The sequence below is a fragment of the Aythya ferina genome (assembly GCF_964211825.1).
Source record: "Aythya ferina genome assembly, chromosome: 31".
Lineage (NCBI taxonomy): Eukaryota > Metazoa > Chordata > Aves > Anseriformes > Anatidae > Aythya > Aythya ferina.
The window spans coordinates 2,111,335-2,139,249 of NC_140328.1; the positions used below are offsets into that span (position 1 = coordinate 2,111,335).

Sequence of the window (27,915 nt, forward strand, 5' to 3'; positions counted from 1 at the left end):
GCGCTTCGCTCCCACGGTGTGAGGGCAGCTGCGGCTTAGAGACCGAGAGGGTGGCCTAGAAACCGCGGGGGTGTGCCGCGGGCCAATCAGCAGCCGGCTCCCCTCAGGGGAGGCGGAGCCTTTAAGACGGACGCGGCGCTCGGCCAATCCGCGCTTGGAATAGTCGAGAAGGCGGGCGGGCGGCGCTGATTGACAGCTCTCGGAGCCAACCAGCTCGGCGAACACCTCAGGCGCCTCGCAGCTGCTCCGGAGTCACTCCGGTTTGGCCGCGGTGGGCGGCGGCGGCGGGGGAATGAGGGGGGGGGGGGCACGGAATGGGGACAGGGACGGGGACGGGGATTTGGGAGGGGGCCTGGGACCGGGATGGGGCCTTGGGATGGGGACGGGGACAGGAATGGGGCCTGGGAGGGGGACGGGGCCTGGGATGGGGCCTTGGGGTGGGGACAGGGCCTGGGGGTGCGGATGGGGCAAGGACAGGGCCTGGGACGGGGCCTGGGATGGGGACAGGAGCTTGGGATGGGGACAAGGACAGAGCCTTGGGGCTGGGCTGGGGACAGGGACAGGGACAGGGACAGGGACAGGCCCTGGGATGGCAACGGGGACGGGGACAGGGCCGAGACCCTGCCCTGATGTGGAGCTGGGTCCTGACATGGGGCTGGGCCCGGCCCTGCTCAAGGCCCTGGGCCTGGCACGAGGCTGCCCGCAGACAACCCGACCCTAAGCAGCGGCGTGAGGCAGGCCCAGCTCCCGCTGCCACCCCAAAACCACCGCCCTCGCTCAGAGCCGGGCCGGGCCAGCCCCGATCCTGCCCCTGCAGCCCCGATCCTGCCCCATCCCACCTCCCCTGTGCCACCCCCGCGCCTCCCCCCGCCTCATTCTGCTCCCTTTTTGCTTCTCAGCGGGTCCTGCACCCGATTCCAGCCCCGCAGGAGAAGCCCGCGGGTCCCCAAAGGAGCTCCGAGGTTCCCCAAGCGCTCGCCACCGCGTGCTTGTGAGTGAAGACCCCATAGAAAGGATTTGACCCCATAAAAAGGATTTGACCCCATAAAAAGGATTTGACCCCATCGCCGGGGGGAGATTTAAAGTCTGGCCGTGTCCCCTGTTCCCAGTTTGGAGGGTCTCCCGCTCCCCAATTCCCAGTTGGGGGGCTGTTACCAGTTTGAGGGGGGTTTCTCTCCCATTCCCAGTTTGGGGGCTCCTTGGTCCCCCATTCCCAGGCCCTCACAGGTGTCCCCAGGGCTTGTGTCACCCTTGGGTGTCCCCTCTCCACGCCAGCAGAGTGGCACCCAGCACTGAGGGGGGTTACTGGGAGCACTGGGGGGGGGTTACTGGGAGCACTGGGTGACAACAGTGTCCCTGCAGGCACCATGTTCGTGGCCGAAGGCCCCTGGACATTGGTGGCCCCAGGGCAGCGTCCTACCCTCGTCCCTCCAGGTGAGCATCCCTGTCCCCTCGTGTCCCCTCACGTCCCTCTGTGTCCCCCCCTCAGTTCCCCCCAGGCCCACCACCATGTCCTGGTGCCCCCATGTCCCTGCCTGTCCCCTCTGGGTGTCCCCTTTGTGTTCCCCCACGTTCCCCGATGTCCCCTCTGGGTCCCCATGTCCCTCCACGCCCCGCCCATGTCCCCTCCCTGCCCCTCTGTGGCATAGCAGACGTGTCCCTGTGTCACATCCCGCTCTCCTCACACCACTCCACATCACTCCATGTGTCCTTCCGTGTCCCCATGTCACTTGGCACGTCCCCCGTGTCACTCTGTATGTCTCCTGCCCCCCCACGTCATGTTGTCTTACCCCTCCGTGTCCCCTGTGTCACTGAGCATGTCCCCTGTGTCACTCTGTGTCCCCCATCTAACTCCACATGTCCCCCGTGTCACTCTGCACGCCCTCTTGCCTCCCCATGTCACTTCAGATGTCCCCCATCTTGCTCAGTGTGTCCCCCATCCCTCTCCTCTTGCCCCCATGTCGCTCTGCACGTCCCCCACCCCACTCCACATGTCCCCAATGTCACTCTGCATGTCCCCCATCTCGTTCCATGTGTCCCTCATGTCACTTTGCATGTCCCTCTGCCTCCCAATCCCACTCCATGTGCCCCCCCATCACCCTACACGCCCCCCATCCCACTCCACGTGTCCCCCACCCCACTCCACATGTCCCCATTGTCACTCTGCATGTCCCCAGTGTCACTCTGCATGTCCCCCATATCACTCCACGTGTCCCCCGTGTCACTTTGCATGTCCTTCTGCCCCCCATCCCACTCCACGTGTCCCCCATCCCACTCCACATGTCCCCAATGTCACTCTGCATGCCCCCCATCCCACTCCATGTGTCCCCCCCTATCACCCTACACCTCCCCCATCCCACGCCATGTGCCCCCCATCCCACTCCACATGTCCCCAATGTCACTCTGCATGTCCCCCGTATCACTCCACGTGTCCCCCGTGTCACTTTGCATGTCCTTCTGCCCCCCATCCCACTCCATATGTCCCCCCCATCACCCTACACCTCCCCTATCCCCCTCCACGTGTCCCCAGTGTCACTCTGCATGTCCCCAATGTCACTCTGCATGTCCCCCATCTCGTTCCATGTGTCCCTCATGTCACTTTGCATGTCCCTCTGCCTCCCAATCCCACTCCATGTGCCCCCCCATCACCCTACACGTCCCCCATCCCACTCCACGTGCCCCCATCCCACCCTACACCTCCCCCATCCCACTCCATGTGCCCCCCATTCCACTCCACGTGCCCCCCATCACCCCACGTGCCCCCCATCCCACTCCACATGTCCCCAATGTCACTCCACGTGTGTCCCATCCCACCCTACACCTACACCCATCCCACTCCACGCACCCCCCATCACCCCACGCGCCCCCCACCACCCTATGTGCCCCCCATCCCACCCTACACCTTCTCCATCCCACTCCATGTGCCCCCCCCGTCACCCTACATGCCCCCTGTCCCACCCCATGTGCCCCCCATCCCACTCCACGCGCCCCCCATCACTCCATGTGCCCCCCATCCCACCCTACACCTCCCCCATCCCACTCCACGTGCCCCCCATCCCACTCCACGCGCCCCCCATCACCCCACATGCCCCCCATCCCACCCTACACCTCCCCCATCCCACCCCACACCCCCCCATCACCCCACGCGCCCCCCCCCACTCCCCCACCACCCCGTGCCCCCTCCTCACCTCCTCCCCTCTCTCCGCAGCACCCCCAGGACCACCCCCACCACCGTCACCTCCCGCTCCCGCCACCCCCCGCCGCCAGCACGACGCCGTCCCCGCGTCCCCACCGCCGCCACCGCCACCGCCACCGGGCCCTCACCGCTGCGCCGACTGCGGCAAAACCTTCGGCGCCCGCTCGCGCCTGGCGGTGCACCGGCGCGTCCACACCGGCGAGCGCCCTTTCGCCTGCGCCCACTGCGGCAAACGCTTCAGCCAGAGCTCGGCCCTGGGCCTCCACCGCCGCCTGCACACCGGCGAGCGGCCTCACGCCTGCGGCGAGTGCGGCAAAGCCTTCGCCGTCGCCTCCCACCTGGCGGTGCACCGGCGCGTCCACACCGGCGAGCGCCCCTTCGCCTGCGCCCACTGCGGGAAGCGCTTCAGCCAGAGCTCGGCGCTGGCCCTGCACCGCCGCGGCCACACCGGCGAGCGGCCGCACGCCTGCGGCGACTGCGGCAAAGCCTTCGCCGTCGCCTCCCACCTGGCCGCCCACCGCCGCATCCACACCGGGGAGAAGCCTTTCCCCTGCCCGCGCTGCGGCAAACGCTTCCGCCAGCGCTCCGGCCTCGTCACGCACCAGCGGGGGCACAAGTAGGAGAGGGGGCGCGGGGCCGGCGGCACCGGGGACGCCAAAATCCCCCCAAAAAACGGACGTCGGGAAGCCCCTTCGCTCTGCCCGTCAGCCTGCAGGTGGAAGGGGAGCGCCGCCGGCGCCCCGGTCTTGTCACGCTCACGAACCGCTTGGGGACACCGCAAAAAGCACCGAATGACACCAAATTCGCCTCCGGGCACCCCCCTGACCCCCGAAACGCAAGGCTCGGAGGATATCCTTAGCTCTGCCCATCGTCACGGGGCTGTTGCCAGCGCTTGTGGCCTCGCCACGTGCACGTGGGGACACGAGAAGCTTTTGGGGACACCGAAAAGGGGCCCCCGGTGCCACCAGGAACCTTCCCAGCCCGTCCTACGTGGAGAGAGGAGAATCCCCTTAACTCTGCCCCTTGCTGCGAGGACACCGCTTGTCACGCGCTCCTGGGGACACCGATAGCCTTGGGGACACCCCGCAGGCAGCTCCGGACACCCCGACCCAGGTTTGGACCCCCCAAACCTGACCCCAGACCCCCCCCCCCCAAGCAGCCTCAGACCCAGAGACCCCCATCCCTTGGGGATGTGCGGGTGGGAGCAGCACCAGGCCCCTAAATGGGGCAAAAAGCTGCAAAAAGGGGAAAAACTGCCCTTAAACACCCCCCTATAACATATATGGGAGGGGCGGGTGTCCCCTGCACCCCCGGGGGGGGGAAATTGGGGTATGATAGGGGGCGATAGTGGGGGCAGCGGTACGGAAGGGGTTAATACCACCGAGTCCGGGTCCTCCAAGCGGCACAGAGCGGCCCCTGGTGGGCCCCGAGTGCTTCCGGGGGCGCGGGGCGGTGTCTGCGGAGGCTCCGCGGTGTTGAGGTGATCTTGGGGGGGGGGGGATTTGGGGGGAGGACCCCAAAACCGGGCTCATTCCCCCCTCGGGCTCCCCTCATTCCCAGGACCCCCCACCGCCCACCTCAGGGAGCCCCTGACCCCCCCCAGCTCTATGACCCCCCCCAAGACCCCCCTAGAACCCACCAGGACCCCCTAGAACCCCCCGGGACCCCCTGGAACCCCCCAGGACCCCCTAGAACCCCCCCCCAGGACCCCCTGGCCCCTCCCCAGACCCTTCTAGAACCCCTCTAGGACCCCCCCAGCCCCATCTCCCCCCCCCTCAGCCCACCCTGCCCCCCCATTCCAAGCAGGGTCCTCTCTCTGGGCATGGGGGGGGGAATCACACAAGTGCTGAGACCCCCCCCTCATAATCCCCTCCCCAAATTCTCCCCCCAGGCCATGAAGCAGCCAGAAAAGCAGCTCAGGGACCGGGATCTTGATGGGGGGACACCCCCCAGTGGCCATAAAGGTGAGTCCTGCCCCGGGGGGGGGGGTTACAAAGGCGTATTATGGGGTGGGGGGCACGGAAGGGCAGGGGGTTTGCGGCTGGCCCCAGCCCTGGTCTGACCCCAGCCCCAAAATGGTTCCGTTTGACCAACCAGCACGTCCCGGTTGGGTTGCGCTCCTCACAACCATCTCCAGATGAAAGCCAAGGCCTTGAGGGCTTGAAAGGGGGCAATTTGGGTGATCGGGGGGCAATTTGGGCGATCAAGGGGGCAATTTGAGTGATCAGGGGTCGATTTGGGCGATCGGGGGGCAATTTGGGCGATCAAGGGGGCAATTAGGCAGCTCAGGGGTACAATTAGAGCTCGGGGAGGAGCGATTAACGCTCCCCACACCAACACCCATCTCTGTCCTCCCCCAGACCCCACGGAGACCCCCGAGGTGGCCGCCCCCGAGGGTTTGGCGACGTCCCCGCTGCCGCCGCCACCCCCCCTCGGGCCGGAGTGGCCCTGGGGGCTGCCCCCCGCGCCCCCTACGAGCGCCCGCAAGCCCTACAAGTGCACCGAGTGCGGCAAGGCCTTCGGGCAGAGCTCGCACCTGATGCGGCACCGCAGCACCCACACGGGCGAGAAGCCCTACAAGTGCGGCGCCTGCGCCAAGAGCTTCACCCAAAACTCCAACCTGCTCCAGCACCAGCGCACCCACACCGGCGAGAAACCCTACGAGTGCGGCGCCTGCGGCAAACGCTTCGGCTGGAGCTCCAACCTCAGCCAGCACCGCCGCCTCCACAGCGGCCAGAAGCCCTTCCAGTGCGGCCAGTGCGACAAACGCTTCAGCGAGAGCTCCCGCCTGGTGGAGCACCAGCGCACCCACACCGGTGAGAAGCCCTACCGCTGCCCCGACTGCCCCAAAACCTTCAGCCGCGCTTCCCACCTCGTCCGTCACCGCCGCCTCCATGCTACTCAGCGGGGACCCGGCCCGGCGCTCGGAGCCGTGCGCCGGGGGCTCTGAGGGGCTCCCCGGGGCGAGGGGAGGAGGCGGTGGTGGTTCTGCGGTGGCCGCAGGGACGGGGTTTGCCCTCCTGGTGCCCGTCGCCGACAGAAGGATTTGTGGAAGAGCCGGGACGTGGCCTGTGGCTGCTCCAGCCCTTCTCTGGTGGCCCCTGGGGACGTGGTTGGGCCCTGCCTGTCGTCAACGCAAAGGTTTCGGGAGGATCGGTGATGTGGCCAGTGGCTCCTACAGCCCTTCCGTGGTGGCCACGGGGCGTTCATCGTCAACACAAGGACTCGGGGAGGATCCGTGATGTGGCCAACGGCTCCCGTGGCCCTTCTGTGGTGGCCGTGGGGACGTGGTTTGGCCCCAGCGATGCCCGTTGTTGTGGGGAACCCCCGCGGGCAAACGGCCACGGGACTGGGGACAACAGTGGCCACAAAGGGGAGGACTCATGAGGTGGCCAACGGCTACGCAGCCCTTCTTTGGTGGCCACGGGGATGTGGGTTGGCCCTTTTGGTGCCCACCATCATGGCTAAGACTCGGGAAGTGTCCGTGACGTGGCCAGCAGCCACTCAGCTCTTCTGTGGTGGCCACGGATGTGGTCGGGTCCCATCAGCGCCCGCTGTCAACACAAAGGAACTGGGAGGGCCCACGGTGTGGCCAACGGGGACGTGATTTGGCCCCACTGGCACCCCCCGTTGGCTCTTGGAGAAGCCACGTGGGCAACCAGAGGTGGCAGTGGGGCTAAACGCGGCCACAAAGACGTGGGGAGGACCCACGACGTGGCCCGATGGCTTCTGCAGCCTTCCTTCGGTGGCCACCAGGACGTAATTTGGCCCCGTTGGCACCCGGTGTCACTGCAAAGACTCGGGGAGACCCCGTGACGTGGCCAGCTGCTGCCGTGGCCCCTCTGTGGTGGCCACGGTTCAGCCCTGCTGGCACCCACCATTCACGCACAGACAAGCAACTGCGAGGGGGGGGGGGGAATTTTTAGGGAAAATAACTGCACTAACGGCACTAAACAAGTCCATAAAACCCGCCTGTTGATTTTCACCACCCGCCAGCGCCACGGAGCGCGTCCGACCAGCCGCGGCGCAGGGGCACGGGAACCCCATCATCGGGAAGCGCATCCTGGTTGGGAGGGGACAAGCGGGACACACCCCGTGTCCCTCCATCTGTCCATCCAGGCCAAAGTCCTCCAGGTTTTCACCCCAAAGTGCTCAAAGAGCCCCCGCGGCACCCTCACGCCACGTGAGTGCGTCCGGTGCCCGTGTCCTTGGCGTTCGGCCGCGGCTCAAGGCGGTGGCGGCCCTGGCGGCGGTCCCGGTGGTGGCACGGGGTGGGTGGCAGCGGCGTGCCGCTCGAGGAGGGTGCGGTGGGAGAAGCCCTTGGTGCAGAGGCGGCACTGGAAGCGCTCGGTTCGGTGGGTGCGCATGTGGACGTTGAGGGAGCTCTTCTGGGTGAAGCGCTTGCAGCAGACGCTGCACTGGAAGGCGCGGACGCCCGTGTGGGTCACCATGTGCTTCAGCAGGTAGTCGCGGAGGGAGAAGGAGCGCCAGCAGATGGAGCACTGGTGGGGCTTCTCGCCTGTGGAGGGACAAAAGGGTCAACGTGGGGCATGACGGATCAACAAGGGTCAGCACAGAGCGAGATGGGTCAACGCGGAGTGAGATGGGTCAGTGCGGAGTGAGATGGATCAATGCGGAGTGAGATGGGTCAATGTGGAGCGAGATGGGTCAACATGGATTGAGATAGGTCAACGCAGAGTGAGATGGGTCAATGTGGAGCGAGATGGGTCAATGTGGAGTGAGGTGTCAACGCGGAGTGAGATGGGTCAACATGGATTGAGATAGGTCAACGCAGAGTTAGATGGGTCAATGAGGAGTGAGATGGGTCAATGCAGATTGAGATGGGTCAACGCGGAGTGAAATGGGTCAGTGCGGAGTGAGATGGATCAATGCGGAGTGAGATGGGTCAATGTGGAGCGAGATGGGTCAACATGGATTGAGATAGGTCAACGCAGAGTGAGATGGGTCAATGTGGAGCGAGATGGGTCAATGTGGAGTGAGGTGTCAACGCGGAGTGAGATGGGTCAACATGGATTGAGATAGGTCAACGCAGAGTTAGATGGGTCAATGAGGAGTGAGATGGGTCAATGCAGATTGAGATGGGTCAACGCGGAGTGAAATGGGTCAGTGCGGAGTGAGATGGATCAATGCGGAGTGAGATGGGTCAATGTGGAGCGAGATGGGTCAACATGGATTGAGATAGGTCAACGCAGAGTGAGATGGGTCAATGTGGAGCGAGATGGGTCAACGTGGAGTGAGGTGTCAACGCGGAGTAAGATGGGTCAACACGGATTGAGATGGGTCAATGCGGGGTGAAATGGGTCAACATGGAGTGAAATGGATCAATGCGGAGTGAGATGGGTCAACACAGAGTGAGATGGGTCAACATGGATTGAGATGGGTCAACGCGGAGTGAAATGGGTCAGTGCGGAGTGAGATGGATCAATGCAGAGTGAGATGGGTCAACGCAGAGTGAGATGGGTTAATGTGGAGTGAGATAGGTCAACATGGATTGAGATGGGTCAACGCAGAGTGAGATGGGTAAATGTGGAGTGAGATGGGTCAACACGGAGCTAGTTGAGTCAACACGGAGTGAGATGGGTCAACGCGGGGTGAAATGGGTTAACATGGAGTGAGATGGATCAATGCGGAGTGAGATGGGTCAACGTGGAGTGAGATGGGTCAACGCGGAGTGAAATGGGTCAATGCAGAGTGAAATGGGTCAATGCAGAGTGAGATGGGTCAACGCAGAGTGAGGTGGGTCAATGTGGAGCAAGATGGGTCAACGCAAAGCGAGATGGGTCAATGTGGAGTGAGATAGGTCAACATGGATTGAGATGGGTCAACAAAGAGCAAGATGGGTCAATGTGGAGTGAGATGGGTCAACACAGAGCTAGTTGAGTCAACACGGAGTGAGATGAGTCAACATGGATTGAGATTGGTCAACGTGGAGTGAAATGGGTCAACATGGAGTGAGATGGATCAATGCAGAGTGAGATGGGTCAACAAGTGAGATGGGTCAATGTGGAGCGAGATGGCTCAATGTGGAGTGAGATAGGTCAACATGGATTGATGGGTCAACGCGGAGTGAAATGGGTCAATGTGGAGTGAGATGGGTCAACGCGGAGCTAGTTGAGTCAACACGGAGTGAGATGGGTCAACATGGATTGAGATGGGTCAATGCAGAGTGAGATGGGTCAACGCGGAGCGAGATGGGTAAATGTGGAGCGAGATGGGTCAACGTGGAGTGAGATAGGTCAACCCAGAGTGAGATGGGTCAACGCGGAGTGAAATGGGTCAACATGGAGTGAGATGGAACAATGCGGAGCGAGATGGGTCAACGCGGAGCGAGATGGGTCAACAAGTGAGATGGGTCTACGCAGAGTAAGATGGGTCAATGCAGAGTGAGATGGGTAAATGTGGAGCGAGATGGGTCAACGCGGAGTGAGATGGGTCAACGCAGAGTGAGATGGGTCAACAAGTGAGATGGGTCAACGTGGAGCGAGTTGGGTCAACGCAGAGCAGCACAGGTCAACGCAGATCAATGTGAGCAACGTGAAGCGACAGGTCAAAACAGTGACACGGTCAACATGGATTGACACAGGTCAACACACATCGCACAGGACAGCGTGGGCCAACATGGTGCAACACAGGGCTTTGTGGGTCAGCAGGTCAACACGGTGACATGGGTCAACGGACTGTCACAGAATGACATACGTCAACATGGATCAACGTGGGGCTTGGTGGGTCAACAGATCAGCACAATAACAAATCAACACGGGTCTACACAGCTCAACACACGTCAACGTGGATCAACACGGGTCGTTGTGGGTCAACACAGAGTGACACAAGTCAACCCAGGCTGATAGCTCAACGTGGAGCGTCAACGTGGACCGACACACATCGACGCATCACCGTGGACCGAGAGATCAACTCCAGAGCACGGTGGGTCAACGCTGAGTCACAAGGATCAACGTGGATCAACGTGGGCCAACGTGGATCAGTCGTGACCAGAGGTCTTACGTGGCTCAGCACAGGTCAACGCGGGTGAGGAACAACTGAGGTGGAGCAGCGTGGGCCAGCACACGTTCCTTGTCACCTCACCCTGGATGTCACCGTTGCCCCCATGTCCCCGTGATGCCCTCAACCCCCTGGTGGCAGGGTATCGACCCTCAGACCCGCTTTGTCCCCGTGTCCCCACCGCGTCCCCTTACCGGAGTGGATGAACATGTGCTTGGTGTAGTTCTTGCGGGAGCTGAAGGTCTTCTGGCAGTGGCCGCACTGGTAGGACGGCTCGGGGCGACGCGAGGGACCGGCCCGCGGCACTTTGGGGACCGAGGGGATGCCGCCACTTGTCCCCTCCTCCGTGCTCCCCTCCTCGTAGAGCGGTGGCACCGCGGGGGCGAACCCCAGGCTGTTCCCCGCCGGCGCCACCTCGGCCCCGAAGGCCGAACCCCGTCCGGATGCCTCCAAGCCGCACTCAGGTCCCACCTTGCCCCCGTCCTCGCCTGGCCAGGGCGGCAGGAAGGCGTCGGAGAAGACCTCGGGGGCACCAAAAAACGGCGGCTCTTCGGCAGCGAACGGCGCCGGCGGCACCGAGCCTTCCTCGTCGACACCCACCACCGCCTCCTCCTCCTCCTCCTCCTCCTCCTCCTCCTTGACCGGCAGCTGGAGCCTCAACGGCTGCCGCTGCTTGCGGCTGTGACAGCTCGGTGGCCCCAGGTAGCCCTCGGGCTCCGGCGGTGGCCCCAGGAGCTCGCGGAGCTTGCGGCGCGCGGCGGCGGCGGCGGGCGGAGGGGGCGGCGGCGGCGGCGGCGGGCGGGCGGGGGGCAGCACCTTGGGGCCGCGGCTCTGGGAGATGATCTGGGTGCACTCGTCGATGACCGTCTTGATCTGCAGGATGGAGGCGGCGGTGAGGATCTGGAGGGCTTCCGACTGGGCCACCACCAGGCAGCCGCTGTACATGAACTCCACCAGCTGGCGCACGGCCCCGCTGGGGACGACGGGGGGCACCTCGATGGCCGAGTGGCCCAGGAGCAGCTTGTCGTGGAAGAAGGGGCTGCCGGCGGCCAGGACGCAGCGGTGGGCGCGCAGGGTGGCCTCGCGGATGCGCACGGTGACGTCGCAGAAGTGGCCGCCCAGGCGCTGCCCGTTGAGGGTCTCCAGCAGCGAGCGGCTGAAGTTCTGCAGGTGGATGTAGTGCACTGCCTCCGCCATGGCCGACGGGGACAATGGGGACGACGACGGGGACAGGGACAACGGGGACAACGAGGATGGCGGATGAGAGGAGCGGGGGGTGGTCGGCGAGGTCTGCAGGTACCTGCGGGAGGAGTAATAGGGGTTGGGGACGTCGTATGGGTGCCACCAAGGGGTTGGGGACACCTTATGGGGTGCCACCAGGGATTGGGGACACCTGAGGGAGGAGTAACAGGGGTTGGGGACATCGTATGGGGTGCCACCAAGGGGTTGGGGACACCTTACGGGGTGTCACCAGAGGCTGAGGATGTTATATGGGTGCCACCAGGGGTTGGGGACACCTGTGGGAGGAGTAACAGGGGTTGGGGACATCGTATGGGGTGCCACCAAGGTGTTGGGGACACCTTATGGGGTGCCACCAGGGATTGGGGACACCTGTGGGAGGAGTAACAGGGGTTGGGGACGTCGTATGAGGTGCCACCAAGGGGTTGGGGACACCTGCGGGAGGACATCAGCAGGTCTGAGGACACCTTATGGGGTGTCACCAGGGGTCGGTGACACCACTGATGACATCATCAGGGCCTGGGGACGCCTCTTGGTGTGCCACCAGGGGTTGGGGACATCTCACGGGGTGCCACCAGGGCTTGGTGACATCACTGATGACATCATCAGGGTCTGGGGACGCCTCATGGGGCGCCACCAGGGGTTGGGGACACCTTATGGGGTGTCACCAGGGGTTGGTGGCTCTGCTGATGACATCATCATGGCCTGGGGACAACTCCTGGGGTGCCACCAGGGGTTGGGGACACCACTGATGACGTCATCACGTCCTGGGGACCCCTCATGGGATGTCACCAGGCGTTGGGGACGCTCTATGGGGTGCCACCAGGCCTTGGTGACACCGCTGATGACGTCACCAGCTCTGGGGACGCTTTACGGGGTGCCACCAGGGTTGGTGACCTCACCGATGACGTCATCAGCGTTTGGGGACGCTCCGTGGGATGTCACCGGGGGTTGGTGACACCGCCGATGACGTCATCACGGCCTGGGGACACCGCCCGGGCCCGGCCAAGCCCCCCCAGGGGCCGGGGCCGCCTCGGGGGTGACGTCACCGGCGGCCGGGTGACGTCAGCGCGGCCGGGGAGGGAGGGGGGCGGGGGCCGCGCGGGGGGCGGGGCCGCACTCACCTCGCGCCCGCGGCAGCCGCCGCCGGCCCCCGAAGCGCCGCCGCCGCCGCTTCCGGTCCGCCACGGCGCGTCACTTCCGGCGCCGGAGGGGCCGGGGCGGAAGTGAGAGGGGAGCGGAGGGGGAGGGGAGGGGAGGGGGCAGCTCCCCGCACCATAGAGACGGGAGGCGAGGGGGGGACACTTAGGGACCCCATAAGGACCCCGTAGGGACCCTATAGGGATCCCAGAGGGACCCCATCAAGATCCCTTAGGAACCCCATAGGGACACCATAAAGACCCCCTAAGAACCCCATAGGGACCCCATAAGAACCCTATAGGGACCCTATAGGAACCCCATAGGGACCCCATAAAGGCGTCTTAGGGACCTCATAGGGACCCCGTAGGAACCCTATAGGGACCCCATAGGGACCCCATAGAGACCCCATAAAGGCATCTTAGGGACCCCATAAGGACCCCATAGAGACCCCATAAGGACACCATAAAGGCCCCGTACGGACCCCGTAAGGACCCCATAGAGACCCCATAAGAACCCCATAGGGACCCCACAGGGACCCCATAAGAACCCCATAGGCACCCCATAAGGACCCCGTAGGGACCCCATAAGAACCCCATAGGGACCCCACAGGGACCCCATAAGAACCCCATAGGCACCCCATAAGGACCCCGTAGGGACCCCATAAGGACCCAATAGGCACCGCGTAGTGACTTCATAAAGACCCCATAGGGACCCCGTAGGGACCCCGTAGGCATCCCATAAGGACTCCGTAAGGACCACATAGGAACCCCGTAGGAACCCTATAGGAACCCTATAGGAACCCCATAAAGGCATCTTAGGGACCCCATAAGGACCCTGTAGGCACCCCATAAGGACCCTATAGAGACTCCTTAGGGACACCATAAAGACCCCATAGGGACTCCATAAAGGCCCCTTAGGGACCGCATAGGGACCCCATAAAGACTCGATAAGAACCCTATAGGGACCTCATAGGGACCCCACAGGGATCTCTTGGGGACCCCTTAGGGACTCCATAAGAACCCCGTAGGCACCCCATAAAGACCCCGTAGGGACCCTGTAGGAACCCCATAAAGACTCCAGAGGGACCCCATCAAGATCCATTAGGGAGCCCATAGGGACACCATAAAGACCCCATAAGAACCCCGTAGGAACCCTATAGGAACCCTATAGGGACCCCATAAAGGCATCTTAGGGACCCCATAAGGACCCTGTAGGCACCCCATAAGGACCCCATAGAGACCCCTTAGGCACCCCATAAGAACCCCATAGGGACCCCATAAGGACACCATAAAGGCCCCGTAGGGACCCCATAAGGACCCCATAGGCATCCCATAGGGACTGCATAGGGACCCCATAAAAGCCCCTTAGGGACCACATAGGGACCCCATAAAGACCCCATAAGAACCCCATAGGGACTTCATAAAGACCCCATAGGGACCCCATAAGGACCCCACAGGGACTCCATAGGGATCCCATAGGGCTGCAGTCCCCTATGGAACCCCATAGGCGCCTCCAGAGGGACCAACATGCCCTGCAGGCCCCATAGGGGCCTTGTAGGGCTCCAGTCCCCTATGGAGATCCATAAGGACCATGTAGGCCCCTATAGACCCCTATAGGGACCTTCTGGGATGGAGTCCCCTATAGACCACTTAGGGACCCCTGTACGAGCCCTATAGGACTGCAGTCCCTTTTAGGCCCTTGTAGGGGCCTCATAAGGACCCTGTGGGACTGCAGCCCCCTACAGAACCCCATAGGCACCTCCACAGGGACCTGCAAACCCTGCAAGCCCCATAGGGACCTCATAGGGCCCCAGTCCCATAATGACCCTGTAGGCCCCTACAGAACCCTGTAGGGACCTTCTGGGTGGAGTCTCCTACAGACCCTGTACAAGCCCTATAGGACTGCAGCCCTTTTTAGGGTTCCCATAGGGACCCCCATAGGGCTGGGATCCTTTAGTGACCTACTGGTATCCCCCATTGGGCCTGGATCCCCTACTGGGCCCTATAGATACTAGCTGCCTTATAGGTTCCCATGGGGATCCCCACAGGCCTGGGTTCCCCTATGGGGCCCGTAGGAATCCCCATAGAGCCTGGTCCTCCTATAGACCTGCACGGAAGCCTTCCTCCCGCCAATATCCCCCTATAGGTTCTGAATCCCCTATAGACCCTTTAAGCTGGGATTCCCCTAGACCCCTACAGGTCCTGGATACCCTATAGATCCCCACCTGAAGCCCCGTTAGACCTTTATAGGGCCCATATGGCTTGTAGATCCCCATAGGGATCCCAATGGGTCCTGGACCCTCTGCAGACCCCTGTAGGATCCATGTAGGTCCCTATGTCACCTGTAGGTCCCTATGTTTATCCACACATGCTCTGACTTTCCTATAGACCCTATAGGGCCTGGGTCCCCCACAGATCTCCACAGGGATCCCCATGAGGCCTGCACTCCCCATAAGACTGTATAGGGCCTGGATGATCTAGGAACACTTCCAGGGATCCCTATAGGGCCGAGATCCCCTATAGACTCCACACGGGGCTCCCCATAGGGCTAGCACCCCCTGTAGGCCCATATAGGGGTCCCCTATAGACCCCACAGGGCACAGCCAGCCCAGCCCCCCCGCGGACCCTATAGAAACCCCATAGGGGCAGTGCTGGTGATGTCACAGCCCGCTGGGTCACTTCCTGCCGTGCCCGTGATGTCACTTTGCACCCCCCAGCTGGCCGTGACGTCACATCCCCAGCCAGCGATGACGTCACTGCTTCGGCTGGGCCTGCCCGACATCCATGATGACGTCACTTCCTGGACTCTCAGTGACGTCAGCGGCTGGCCCCGGCCCGCGTGGTGATGGCACTTCCTCGCCCAGGTGTGGCCTGTGGTGACGTCACAGCGGTGTCACACCCAGCCCGTGTCGGCCCGTGTTGGCCCGTGTTACTCCATGTTGACCCACCTTGACCTGTGATGGGCCACGTTGACCCATGTTGACCCATGTTGACCCGTGTTGACCTGTGTTGACCCATGTTGACCTCTGTTGACCTCTGTTGACCTCTGTTGACCCATGTAAATCTGTGTTGGTCCATGTTGGCCCATGTTGATTTGTGATAGTCCACGTTAACCCACGTAGACCTGCGTTGATCCACGTTGACCCACCTTGACCTGTGCTGGTCCCCGTTGACCCACGTAGACCCATGTTGACCCACGTAGACGCGTGTTGACCCATGTTGACCTGTGATGGTCCATGTTGACCCATGTAGACCTGTGTTGACCTGTGTTGACCCATGTAAATCTGCATTGATCCACGTTGAACCATGTTGACCTGTACTGATCCATGTTGACCCACGTAGACCCACGTAGATCCGTGTTGACCCACGTAGACCCGTGTTGACCCACCTAGACCCGTGTTGACCCACGTTGACCCACATAGATCTGTGTTGACCCACGTTGACCCACGTAGATCTGTGTTGACCCACATAGACCCGCGTAGACCCGCGTTGACCCACGTAGATCCGTGTTGACCCACCTAGAACCACGTTGACCCATGTAGACCTGCGTTGACCCACGTAGATCCGTGTTGACCCACGTAGACCCGCGTTGACCCACGTTGACCCACGTAGATCCGTGTTGACCCATGTAGACCTGCGCTGACCCACATTGACCCACGTAGATCCGTGTTGACCCACGTTGACCCACGTAGACCCGCGTTGACCCACGTTGACCCACGTAGATCCGTGTTGACCCACGTTGACCCACGTAGATCCGTGTTGACCCATGTAGACCTGCGCTGACCCACATTGACCCACGTAGATCCGTGTTGACCCACGTTGACCCACGTAGACCCGCGTTGACCCACGTTGACCCACCTAGACCCGCGTTGACCCACGTTGACCCACGTAGACCCGCGTTGACCCACGTTGACCCACGTAGATCCGTGTTGACCCACGTTGACCCACGTAGATCCGTGTTGACCCACGTAGACCCACGTTGACCCACGTTGACCCACCTAGACCCAAGTTGACCCACGTAGACCCACGTTGACCCACGTAGATCCGTGTTGACCCACCTAGACCCAAGTTGACCCACGTAGACCCACGTAGACCCACGTTGACCCACGTTGACCCACGTAGAACCGCGTTGACCCACGGCACTCTGCGCTGCTCCATTTTGACCCACGGAGCTCCGTGTTCCCCTGCGTTGACCCGTGTCAATCCGCGTTGTCCCGTGTTGACCCAATCTTGATCTACGTTCACCTCTGGTGGCCCACACCGTGCTTGATCCCCGTTGAGCTGATTTCCCCCACGTTGCTCTTTATTGACCCATTTTGACCCATTTTGACCCATTTTGACCCATTTTGACCCGTGTTGACCCGTGTTGACCCATGTCCACCAGCGTCACAGTGCTTTGGGTGCCCCAAGGGAGATGGTTGGGTGCTCCACGGGGGTGCTTGGGTGCTCCAGGAAGGTGCTTGGATGGTCAGGGGAGATGTTTGGGTGCTCAAAGGAGGTGTTTGGGTGCTCCAGGGAGGTTCTTGGGTGCCCCTGGAGATGTTTTTGGGCCCTGAGGAGATGCTTGGGTGCTCCAGGAAGGTTCCTGGGTGCTCCAGGAAGATCCTTGGGTGCTCCAGGAAGGTTCCTGGGTGCTCCAGGAAGATCCTTGGGCGCTCCAGGAAGGTCCTTGGGTGCTCCAGGAAGGTCCTTGGGTGCTCCAGGAAGGTCCTTGGGTGCTCCAGGAAGGTTCCTGGGTGCTCCAGGGACGTTCTTGGGTGCCCCTGGAGATGCTTTTGGGCCCCGAGGAGACGCTTGGGTGCCCAATTATATGCTTGGGTGCTCCTGAGGGATGTTTGGGTGCTCCAGAGAGGTTTCTGGGTGCTCCAGGGAGGTTCTTGGGTGCCCTTGATGACACTTTCAGGCCCTGAGGAGCTGCTTGGGCGCCCAATTGTGTGCTTGGGTGCTCCTGAGGGATGTTTGGGTGCTCCAGGGAGGTTCCTGGGTGCACCCGGAGATACTTTTGGGCCCTGAGGAGCTGCTTGGGTGCCCAATTATACGCTTGGGTGCTCTTGAGATCCTTGGGTGCTCCGGGGAGGTTCCTGGGTGCTCCAGGGAGGTTCTTGGGTGCCCCTGGAGATGTTTTTCGGCCCTGAGGAGATGCTTGGGTGCTCCAGGAAGGTTCATGGGTGCTCCAGGAAGGTTCTTGGGTGCTCCGAGGAGGTTCTTGGGTGCCTCTTGGAGATGTTTGGGTGTCCAGTTTTATATTTGAGCTCTCCAGGGAGATCCTTGGGTGCTCAGGGAAGGTTCCTGGGTGCTCCAGGAGGGTTCTTGGGTGCTCCAGGAAGGTTCCTGGGTGCTCCAGGGACGTTCTTGGGTGCCCCTGGAGATGCTTTTGGGCCCCGAGGAGACGCTTGGGTGCCCAATTATACGCTTGGGTGCTCCTGAGGGATGTTTGGGTGCTCCAGAGAGGTTTCTGGGTGCTCCAGGGAGGTTCCTGGGTGCACCCGGAGATACTTTTGGGCCCTGAGGAGCTGCTTGGGTGCCCAATTATACGCTTGGGTGCTCTTGAGATCCTTGGGTGCTCCGTGGAGGTTCCTGGGTGCTCCAGGGAGGTTCTTGGGTGCCCCTGGAGATGTTTTTCGGCCCTGAGGTGATGCTTGGGAGCCCAGAGATATAATCGGGTGCTGCAGGAAGCTCCTTGGGTGCTCCAGGGCAGTTCTTGGGTGCCCCTGGGGACACTTTTGGGCCCCGAGGAGACGCTTGGGTGCCCAATTATACGCTTGGGTGCCCTTGAGAGACGCTTGGGTGCTCCAGGGAGGTTCTTGGGTGCTCCGGGGAGGTGCCCGCGTTCCTCGGGCGAGGGCTGGCCCCGATGCCACCCGGCGGGGCAGAACTGATGTCCCCGGTCACCTGGGTCCCCTGGGGGGTGGGCGGGCTCTGGGTATGGCCCCGGGGGGGGGACCGAGGGGGGGTGGGAGGTGCCCTGGGTCCTCCCGTGCCCGCGGCGGTGGTGGCACCGGCAGCGCCCAGCCCCGGCCACCAGTCCCCAGGCTTGGCACCGTGGGGACACGGCGAGGTGAGGGGACACCACGGTGGCATCTGCCCCCCCCCCGACACCCTCCCCCCCCCCAGAGGGATCTGGGCAATGCGGGATGTTATTGTAGGGTCTCCCCAGCTTCTCTGTTTTTGTAGGGCCCCCCCCCAGTTTGGGTCATGATGGATGAGGGCACCCCCAGGCTGGCACAGGTGAGTGGGGACCGGGGGGGGGGCATTTTGGGGATTTGGGGACCCCCAACAGTGACTCAGGGGTTTAGGGGGGACCCAGGTGACCGGGGGGGGGACCCAAATGTGGGGGGGGGGTCCCAGGTGATTGGGGGAAGGGGGGGGGATCCCAGGGATTTCGGGGAGCCCCCACCAGGGCACCCCAGTGTTCGGGGTGGGGGGGATGTAGGGATTTGGGGAGCCCCCACCCAGGAAACCCAAAAAGATCCGGGGGGGGGGGGCACCCAGGGATTTAGGGCTCCCCCCCACCCCCCCCCAAGGGTTATTTGGGAGGGACCCAAGTGTGGGGGGAGCACCCAGAGGTGGGGGGGCACCAGGGTGGGGAACGGGACCCAGGTTTCCAGCTGGGGGGCAGCAGGGATTTGGGGGATCCCCCCCCAAAAAAAAAGTAACCTGGGGGGGGGGGGGGAGCAGGGATTTGGGGACCCCCCCATCACTTCTAGGACCCAGGGCCCCATCCCCCCCCTCCCCTTCCCTTACCAGGGCCCCCGGGTGCCCCCCCCCCAAGGCCCCGCTGGCCCCAGGCCAGGCCCGGGGCTGGAATTGGGACACGGGGCGGGGACGGGGACCGGGGGCGTCCCCAAGCCACCGCTCCCCTCCCCCCACCGTGGGAAAGCCCATCCCCCACCCAGGGGACCCCCCCCACCCAAGGGACCCCACCCCCACCCAAGGGACCCCCCCCCCGGTCCCCTCCCCCTCCCCCATTTGAGTGCCCCCCCCCCCCCCCACCAGGCCCAGCGGCGGAGGGAGCTGGAGGCGGAGCTTCGTGACCTCAGCAACCAGGTGGGAGGGGCCTAAAAGGAGGGGGGCGGGGCCTGGAGCTGTCTGTCACACCCCAGGCCCCGCCCTCCCGCAGGTCAAGGGGCGGGGCACGGAGCTGTCACTCACAGCCTGTGCCCCGCCCCCTCCCCCTCCCGCAGGTGGCAGCGCTGGGGCGGAGCCTGGCGCAGGAGAGGGGGCGGAGCCTGGCGGAGGGCGGGGCTTTGAGGGCGCTGGAGCTGGCAGTGGGCGGAGCCCAGGCACGGGTGGGCGGAGCCTGTCGGGCCCGGGACCGAGCCTATGAGCGGCTGCGGCAGCAGCAGGTGGGCGGGGTCAGGCCTCGGGGGGGCGGAGCCTGGAGGGGTGGGGCAGGGGTGGGGCCTGTAAAGGGGCGGGGCTTCAAATGGGGTTAAACTTGGGAGTGGGCGGGGCTTCGGGGGTGGGTGGGGCCTTTGTGGTGGTGGGCTGGGGGCGGGGCTTGCGGGGTGGGTGGGCTCTTACACGGTCCCGCCCCCAGGAGGCGGGGCACAGCCTGTGGGTGGAGCTGGAGGCAGCGCGTGCCGCCCGAGCGGGGGCGGAGCTTCGGGCGCAGGAGGCGGAGTCACGGCGCCAGGCCCGGGAGGCGGAGCTGGAGCAGCTGCGGCAGGTGGGCGGGGCTACAGAGTTGGGGGCGGGGCTAAGGCATTTCGGGGCGGGGCTAACCTGCCATGGGGCGGGGCTAAGGAGGATGGGGGCGGGGTTATGTGAGAGGGGCGGGGCTATGTGAGAGGGGGCGGAGCTATCTAACCAATGGGAGGCTGTGTAGGCCCGAGGGGTGGGGCTAGATGGCCGGGGGCGGGGCCAATGACTCAGGGAGGCGGGGCTAAAGGTTGGCACTTGTGGGAGGAGCTTATGGTGGGCGTGTCCATCGTGGCCCCACCCCCAGGCGGTGACCGCGGCCCAGCATGCCCGGCGGCAGGCGGAGCAGGAGCGTGACAACATGGCCACCCGCGTGCCCCGCCCACCCAGCCCCACGTGAGTGCCCGCCCCTGGCCACGCCCCCCTCCCTGGCCACGCCCACAGCCCCTATAGGTGGCCCCTATAGGCTGCCTGCTATAGGGTGCCCCCCCTGTGTGTCCCCTATAGCCCCCATGGTGCATCCCCTATAGCCCCTATGGCCTGTTCCCTATAGACCCTATAGCCCCTATAGCCTGTCCCCTATAGCACCCATGGCAAGTCCCCTATAGCCCCCATAGTACATCCCCTATAGCCCCATGGTTCATCCCCTATAGCCCCTATAGCCTGTCCCCTATAGCCTGTCCCCTATAGCCCCCATAGCAAGTCCCCTATAGCCCCCATAGTACATCCCCTATAGCTCCCATGGTGCATGCCCTATAGCCCCCATGGCCTGTCCCCTATAGCCCCCATGGTGCGGCCCCTAATGACCATTGGCACATCCCCTATAACACCACAGAACATCCCCTATAGCCCCCATGGCCTGTCCCCTATAGCCCCTATAGCCCCTATAGCCCCTATAGCCCCTATAGCCCCTATAGCCCCTATAGCCTGTCCCCTATAGCCCCCATGACATGTCCCCTATAGCCCCCATAGTACATCCCCTATAGCCCCCATGGTGCGTCCCCTATAGCCCCCATGGTGCGTCCCCTACACCACCACAGAACATCCCCTATAGCCCCCATGGCCTGTCCCCTATAGATCCCATTGGCGCATCCCCTATAACACCACAGAACATCCCCTATAGCCCCCATGGCGTGTCCCCTATAGCCCCTATAGCCTGTCCCCTATAGCCCCCACGGTGCGTCCCCTATAGCCCCCAAGGCGCATCCTCTCTAGTCCCATAGTGCGTCCCTATATTCCCCATGGCACATCCCCTATAGCCTCCCTGATACATACCCTATAGTCCCCACGCCATGTCCCTTATAGACCCCTATATGTCCCCTATAGCCCACACCGTGCATCCCTTACAACCCCCATGCCACAGACCTCATGCACATCCCCTATAGCCACCATGGCATATCCCCTATATCCCCTATACTCTCCCCTACAGCTCCCATGGCACATCCCCTATAGCCCCCATGGCACGTCCCCTATAGCCCCCATGGCACGTCCCCTATACACACCCCCTATAGCCCCAAGCCACCTCCCCCGCAGCAAACCCTCTATAGGCCCCACGCTGCATCCCCTATATCCCCCGTGATCCCTGCCCACCCCCCCACCCCCCCGCATCCCCTATAGCCGCTATAGGTGCAGGGGGGGCCGGGACCCCGAGGAGCTGCAGGCGGCGCTGGCGGAGCTGCGGGACCACAACCGGGAGCTGCGGCAGCGCCTGCACCAGCGGCACGAGCAGGTCGGGCACCTATAGGGCACCTATAGGGCACCTATAGGGGGCACCTATAAGGGTACCCATAGGGGACGTATAGGGGGGCACCCACGGCGGGTCTCCGGGGGTGTCCGTGTGGGGTTTGGGGCACCTAGAGGGAAGTTTGGGGGGGGGAGCACCTATAGGTAACGTATAGGGGGGACGTATGGTGGGAACGTATGGGGGGTGTGGGGGGAGCCTATGGGCACCTATGGAGGGCGCCTGTAGGGTGGGGTATATGGGGGGATGTAGGGGACGTGGGGGGGATTTGGGGGGTGGATGTATATGGGGACGTATAGGGGGGCGTATAGGGGGACGTATGGGACACCTATGGGCACAAGGAGGGCACCTGTAGGGGAGGGGAGGGCGCCTATAGGGGAACATCTGGGGGACGTATAGAGGGGCGCAAGGTGGGGAGGGGGGAAAGGGGCTGGGGAGGGGAGGCGGGGCACCTATGGGTGCTGGGGGGGCATTTTTGGGGCCGAGGGTGCATTTTTTTTGGAGCCCGTGGGTGAATATTTGGGTGCTATTTCTGCGGTTTTGGGTGCCACGGGTGCAATTTTGGGTGCCGTGGGTGCATTTTTGGGTGCCGTGGGTGCATTTTTGGGTGCCATGGGTGCATTTTTGGGTGCCGTGGGCATATTTTTGGGTGCTATGACTGCATTTTGGGCATCCAGGGGTGCATTTTGGGTGCAGTTTGGGGTTCCTTGAGTGCATTTTCGGTGCCGTGGATGTATTTTTGGGTGTCGTGGGCGCATTTTGGGGCACCGTGGGTGCATTTTTGGGTGCTGTAGGTGTATTTTTGGGTGCTCTGGGTGCATTTTGGGGCACCGTGGGTGCCCCCAGGCGCTGACACCCATGGGTGCAGGCGCAGGAGCTGCAGCGGGCGCTGGCGGGGGCTCGGGCACAGGCTCGGACGGCAGCGGGGGCGCGGGCCCAGCTGGAACAGGAGCAGCGGGGGCTGCGGGGGCGGCTGCAGCACCCAAGGGTGCCCCCGCACCCGGCCGAGGCCGCCCTGCGCGCCCGCTGCCTCCACCTCCAGGAGCTGCTGAACCGCGAGGCCGGGTGAGCATCGGGGTCCCCGGGGGGCTGGCGGGGGTCCTGGGTGGTCCAAGGGGGGGGTCAGGGTGGGCTTGGGTGGCCCTGGGGTGCTCCAGGGTGGTGCGAGGGGGTCCCAGGGTGGTCCCAGGGTGGTCTTGGGTGGCCCCAGGATGGTCCCATGGGTGGGACCAGGATGTCCCACGGTGCCCCTGAGGTCCCACTTGCCCGTGGGTGCTGTGGGGGTGATGTGGGGCACCCATGGGTGCCGTGAGGGTGCTGTGGGGTCGACATGGGGCACCCATGGGTGCTCTGAGGGTGACATGGGGCACCCATGGGTGCCATAGGGTGACGTGGGGCACCCATGGGTGCCGTGAGGGTGCTGTGGGGGCGATGTGGGGCACCTATGGGTGCTGTGAGGGTGACATGGGGCACCCATGGGTGCCATAGGGTGACGTAGGGCACCCATGGGTGCCGTGAGGGTGCTGTGGGGGCGACGTGGGGCATCCATGGGTGCTGTGGGGGGTGACATGGGGCACCCATGGGTGCCATGGGGGTGCCGTGGGGCACCCATGAGTGCCATAGGGAGACGTGGGGCACCCATGGGTGCCATGGGGGTGACATGGGGCACCCATGGGTGCTGTGGGGATGACGCAGGGCACCCATGGGTGTTTTGAGGATGCCGTGGGGCACCCATGGGTGCCCTAGGGTGACGTGGGGCACCCATGGGTGCAGGGCACGGGCGGCGCTGGCCCGGGCGGCGCGGGCGGCAGGACGGCGCCTGCGGGTGCTGCTGGCGGAGGCGGAGGAGCAGCGGCTGCGGGGGGAGCGCTACCGCCTGCAGGTGACGTCACGGGCGCGATGTCACACGGGGGGGTGACGTCACAGCGGTGACATCATGGGGCGGGGTTCCCTGTGCAGGCTGGGGGAGGTGTGGGGGTGTCACCCCGTGTCACCCACCCCGTGTCACCCGGTGTCACCCCACATCCCCATGCCCCTGTCCCCGTTCCCCCCACCCCATGTCCCCATGGCCCCCCGTGTCCCAAAGCCACATCCCCCCATGACCTGTGACCCTATGCCCTGTGTCCCCACGTCCCCACACCATGTCCCCACGTCCCCCATCTCCTCCCTCTTGTCCCTCCCATGTCCCTCCATGTCCCCCCTATGTCCCCCATGCCCCTCTCTAGTCTCCCCCATCCCCCCTATGTCCTCCCCATGTCCCCCCATGTCCCCACCATGTCCCCACCATGACCCTTCCATTGTTCCATGTCCCCCCATGCCCTCGATCTCTCCCCTACGCCCCCCCATGTCCCCCCCATGTCCCCCCCCATGTCCCTTCCATCTCCCCCACGTCCCTCCCATGTCCCCACCATGCCCCATGTCCCCCCATGTCCCCCCATGTCCCCCCATGTCCCTTCCATCTCCCCCATCTCCCCCATGTCCCCCCCATGTCCCCCCATGTCCCTTCCATCTCCCCCATGTCCTCCCCATCTCCCCCATGCCCCCCATGTCCCCCCATGTCCCCCCCATGCCCCCCATGTCCCCCCCATGTCCCCCCCATCCCCCCCATGCCCCCCATGTCCCCTCTCTAGTCTCCCCCATCCCCCCCATGTCCCCCCCATGTCCCCCCACCCCACGTGTCCCCCTGTCCCCTGCAGGCGGAGGCCACCGAGGCGGCCGAGCGTGCGCTGCGGGACGAGGTGGCGGCGGTGGCGGCGGGGACGGCGCGCACCGAGGCCCAGGGCCACCGCCTGCGCCGGGCGCTGGACGACGTCGGGGACGGCGCCGCCGCCACCGCGCGCCGCGTGGCCGCCCTGCGGGCACGACTCAGGTGGGCACCCGCGTCTGTAACGCCCGGCGGGGAGCCTACGGGGCCCTATAGCACCCTGCGGGGCCCTAGAGCACCCTATGGGCTCCCTAGAGACCCCTATGGGCCCCTAGAGCACCCTATGGGCATCCTAGAGATCGCTGTGGGTCCCTATAGCACCTTATGGGCTTCCTAAAGACCCCTGTTGGCCCCTATAGCACTCTATGGGCTCCTATAGCACCCTATGGGCTCCCTAGAGACCCCTATGGGCCCCTATAGCACCCTCTGGGCTCCCTAGAGATCTCTATGGGCCCCTATAGCACCCTATAGGCTCCCTAGAGACTCCTATGGGCCCCTAGAGCACCCTATGGGCTCCCTCGAGATCTCTATGGGCCCCTATAGCACCCTATGGGCTCCCTAGAGACCCCTTCTGGGCCCCTAGAGCACCTTATAGACTCCATAGAGCCCAATGTGAGTCCCTATAGCACCCTATGGGCTCCCCAGAGATCTCAGTAGGCCCCTATAGCACCCTATGGGCTCCCTAGATATCTCTGTGGTCCCCTATAGCACCCTATGGACTCCCTAGAGACCTCTTCTGGGCCCCTATAGCACCTTATGGGCTTCATAGAGACCTCTATGGGCCCCTATAGCACCCTATGGACTCCCTAGAGACCCCTACAGGTCCCTAGAGCACCCTATGGGCTCCCTAGAGACCCCTATGGACCCCTAGAGCACCCTATGGGCATCCTAGAGATCTCTGTGGGTCCCTATAGCACCCTATGGACTCCCTAGAGATCTCCGTGGGACCCTATAGCACCTTATGGACTCCCTAGAGCCCAATGTGGGTCCCTATAGCACCCTATGGGCATTCTAGAGATTTCAGTGGGTCCCTATAGCACCCTATGGGCTCCCTAGAGACCCCTATGGGCCCCTATAGCACCCTATGGGCTCCCTAGAGACCCCTATGGGCCCCTATAGCACCCTATGGACTCCCTAGAGACCCCTATGGGTCCCTATAGCACCCTATGGGCATCCTAGAGATCTCAGTGGGTCCCTATAGCACCCTATGGGCATCCTAGAGACCCCTTCTGGGCCCCTATAGCACCTTATGGACTCCATAGAGATCTCCATGGGTCCCTATGGCACCTTATGGGCTTCATAGAGACCTCTATGGGCCCCTATAGCACCCTCTGGGCTCCCTAGAGACCCCTATGGGTCCCTATAGCACCCTATGGGCTCCCTAGAGATCTCTGTGGGTCCGTATAGCACCTTATGGGTTCCCTAGAGATCTCAGTGGGTCCCTATAGCACCTTATGGACTCCCTAGAGACCCCTATGGGTCCCTATAGCACCCTCTGGGCTCCCTAGAGACCCCTATGGGTCCCTATAGCACCCTATGGGCACCCTAGAGACCCCTATGGGCCCCTATAGCACCTTATGGGCTCCCTAGAGATCTCTGTGGGTGCTTATAGCACCCTATGGGCATCCTAGAGATCTCTGTGGGCCCCTATAGCACCTTATGGACTCCATAGAGCCCAATGTGGGTCCCTATAGCACCTTATGGGCTCCCTAGAGACCCCTATGGGCCCCTATATCACCCTATGGGCATCCTAGAGATCTGTGTGGGTCCCTATAGCACCTTATGGGCTTCATAGAGACCTCTATGGGCCCCTATAGCACCCTATGGACTCCCTAGAGACCCCTATGGGCCCCTATAGCACCCTATGGGCTCCCTAGAGACCCCTATGGGCCCCTATAGCACCCTATGGGCATCCTAGAGATCTCTGTGGGTCCCTATAGCACCCTATGGGCTCCCTAAAGACCCCTTCTGGGCCCCTAACCCTATATACTCCATAGAGCCCAATGTGGGTCCCTATAGCACCCTATGGGCTTCCTAGAGACCCCTGTGGGCCCCTACAGCACCCTATGGGTTCCCTATGGGGGGCTGTATGGGGCCAGGGGGATTTGGGGATTGTGGGAGGCTCTGGGGGGGCTATATGGGGCCAGGGGCCTTATAGGATAGTGGGGGTATTCTGGGGGGGGTGTATGGGGCCAGGGGGATTATAGGGCGGTAGGGGACTCGGGATGGGGGGGGCCTGTGTGGGGTCAGAGGATTTATGGGACTGTGGGGGGGCTGTATGGGACCAGGGGATTATGGGATAGTGGGGGGGGGGGCTCTATGGGGTCAGGGGGATTATAGGGCGGTAGGGGACTTGGGGAGGGGGCTGTATGGGGTCAGGGAGATTATGGGACAGTGGGGGGGCGGGCTGTATGGGGCCAGGGGATTATGGGATTGTGGGGTATTCTGGGGGAGCTGTATGGGGTCAGGGGGATTATAGGGCAGCGGGGGGCTCTCTGGGTCCCCCCAAAACCCCCCCGTCTGCCCCCAGGTGCGACCCGCTGACCCTGTCCCGCACCGTGCGCCGCATGCTCCGGGGGGAGGACGAGGACAGCGAGGACAGCGGGGACAGCGGGGACAGCGGGGACAGTGGGGACAGCGGGTCCCCCCCGTGGGCCCTCGGGGAGCCCCTCGAAACCGCCCCCGGCCCCCAGGGGGGCCTTGAAACCGCCCCCAAGGAGCCCCTCGAAACCGCTCCCGGCCCCCAGGGGGGCCTTGAAACCGCCCCCAAGGAGCCCCTCGAAACCGCTCCCGGCCCCCCAGGGGGGCCTTGAAACCGCCGCCAGCCTCCGGGGGGGGGGCTTGAAACCGCCACTGGTCCCAGGGGGGGCCTCGAAACCGCCGCCGGGGAGCCCTAAAAGTGGGCTCTGACCCCATAGAGCCCCCCCAGGACCCCCCTCCACACGCCCTTAGGGGGGTGGGGGGCTCTACAGAAGGGGTGGGGCTTATTTTTGGGGCGGGGCTTATTAGGGGCGGGGCTTAAGGGGGGAGGGGCTTAATGGGGCGGGACGTGGTGACACATTAAAGATGTTTGAAATCCACCTGGAGTCCTTTTGGGGGAAGACCCCCCCAGCCACATTTTTTTGGGGTCTTGAAACGCCCCCCCCCAAACCTTGCTGGGGGGGGGTCCTGAGCCCCCCCCCGTACCCCAATTTGTGACCCCCCCCAGATTCCTTTTGAACACCCGGAGTGGGAG

At 63.5% G+C, this 27,915-nt stretch overlaps 4 protein-coding genes across 4 annotated transcripts; 3 read left to right on the forward strand and 1 right to left on the reverse strand.

The window, feature by feature from the left end:
- Window positions 1-149: 149 nt before the first annotated feature.
- Window positions 150-3,816, forward strand: MZF1 (myeloid zinc finger 1; the record flags this gene model as incomplete). Its single annotated transcript, XM_084501470.1, has 4 exons — window positions 150-271; window positions 900-991; window positions 1,363-1,434; window positions 3,209-3,816. The coding sequence occupies exons 3-4, from the start codon at window positions 1,368-1,370 to the stop codon at window positions 3,814-3,816; spliced, it is 675 nt and encodes a 224-aa protein (XP_084357596.1). The 5' UTR covers window positions 150-271; window positions 900-991; window positions 1,363-1,367.
- Window positions 3,817-4,169: 353 nt separating this feature from the next.
- On the forward strand, window positions 4,170-7,163 carry LOC311425524 (uncharacterized protein). Its single transcript, XM_084501472.1, has 3 exons — window positions 4,170-4,309; window positions 5,088-5,160; window positions 5,557-7,163. Exons 2-3 carry the CDS (start codon window positions 5,091-5,093, stop codon window positions 6,144-6,146), a joined length of 660 nt encoding a protein of 219 aa, XP_084357598.1. The 5' UTR covers window positions 4,170-4,309; window positions 5,088-5,090; the 3' UTR covers window positions 6,147-7,163.
- ZBTB45 (zinc finger and BTB domain containing 45) lies at window positions 7,155-11,413 on the reverse strand (the record flags this gene model as incomplete). Its single annotated transcript, XM_084501464.1, has 2 exons — window positions 7,155-7,715; window positions 10,411-11,413. The coding sequence occupies 2 exons, from the start codon at window positions 11,411-11,413 to the stop codon at window positions 7,423-7,425; spliced, it is 1,296 nt and encodes a 431-aa protein (XP_084357590.1). The 3' UTR covers window positions 7,155-7,422.
- MYH14 (myosin heavy chain 14) lies at window positions 10,411-27,603 on the forward strand. Its single transcript, XM_084501463.1, has 11 exons — window positions 10,411-11,512; window positions 18,769-18,822; window positions 19,591-19,641; window positions 19,779-19,940; window positions 20,135-20,263; window positions 20,543-20,631; window positions 21,853-21,964; window positions 22,845-23,041; window positions 23,750-23,858; window positions 24,673-24,845; window positions 27,211-27,603. The coding sequence occupies exons 1-11, from the start codon at window positions 11,477-11,479 to the stop codon at window positions 27,491-27,493; spliced, it is 1,395 nt and encodes a 464-aa protein (XP_084357589.1). The 5' UTR covers window positions 10,411-11,476; the 3' UTR covers window positions 27,494-27,603.
- Window positions 27,604-27,915: the final 312 nt, after the last annotated feature.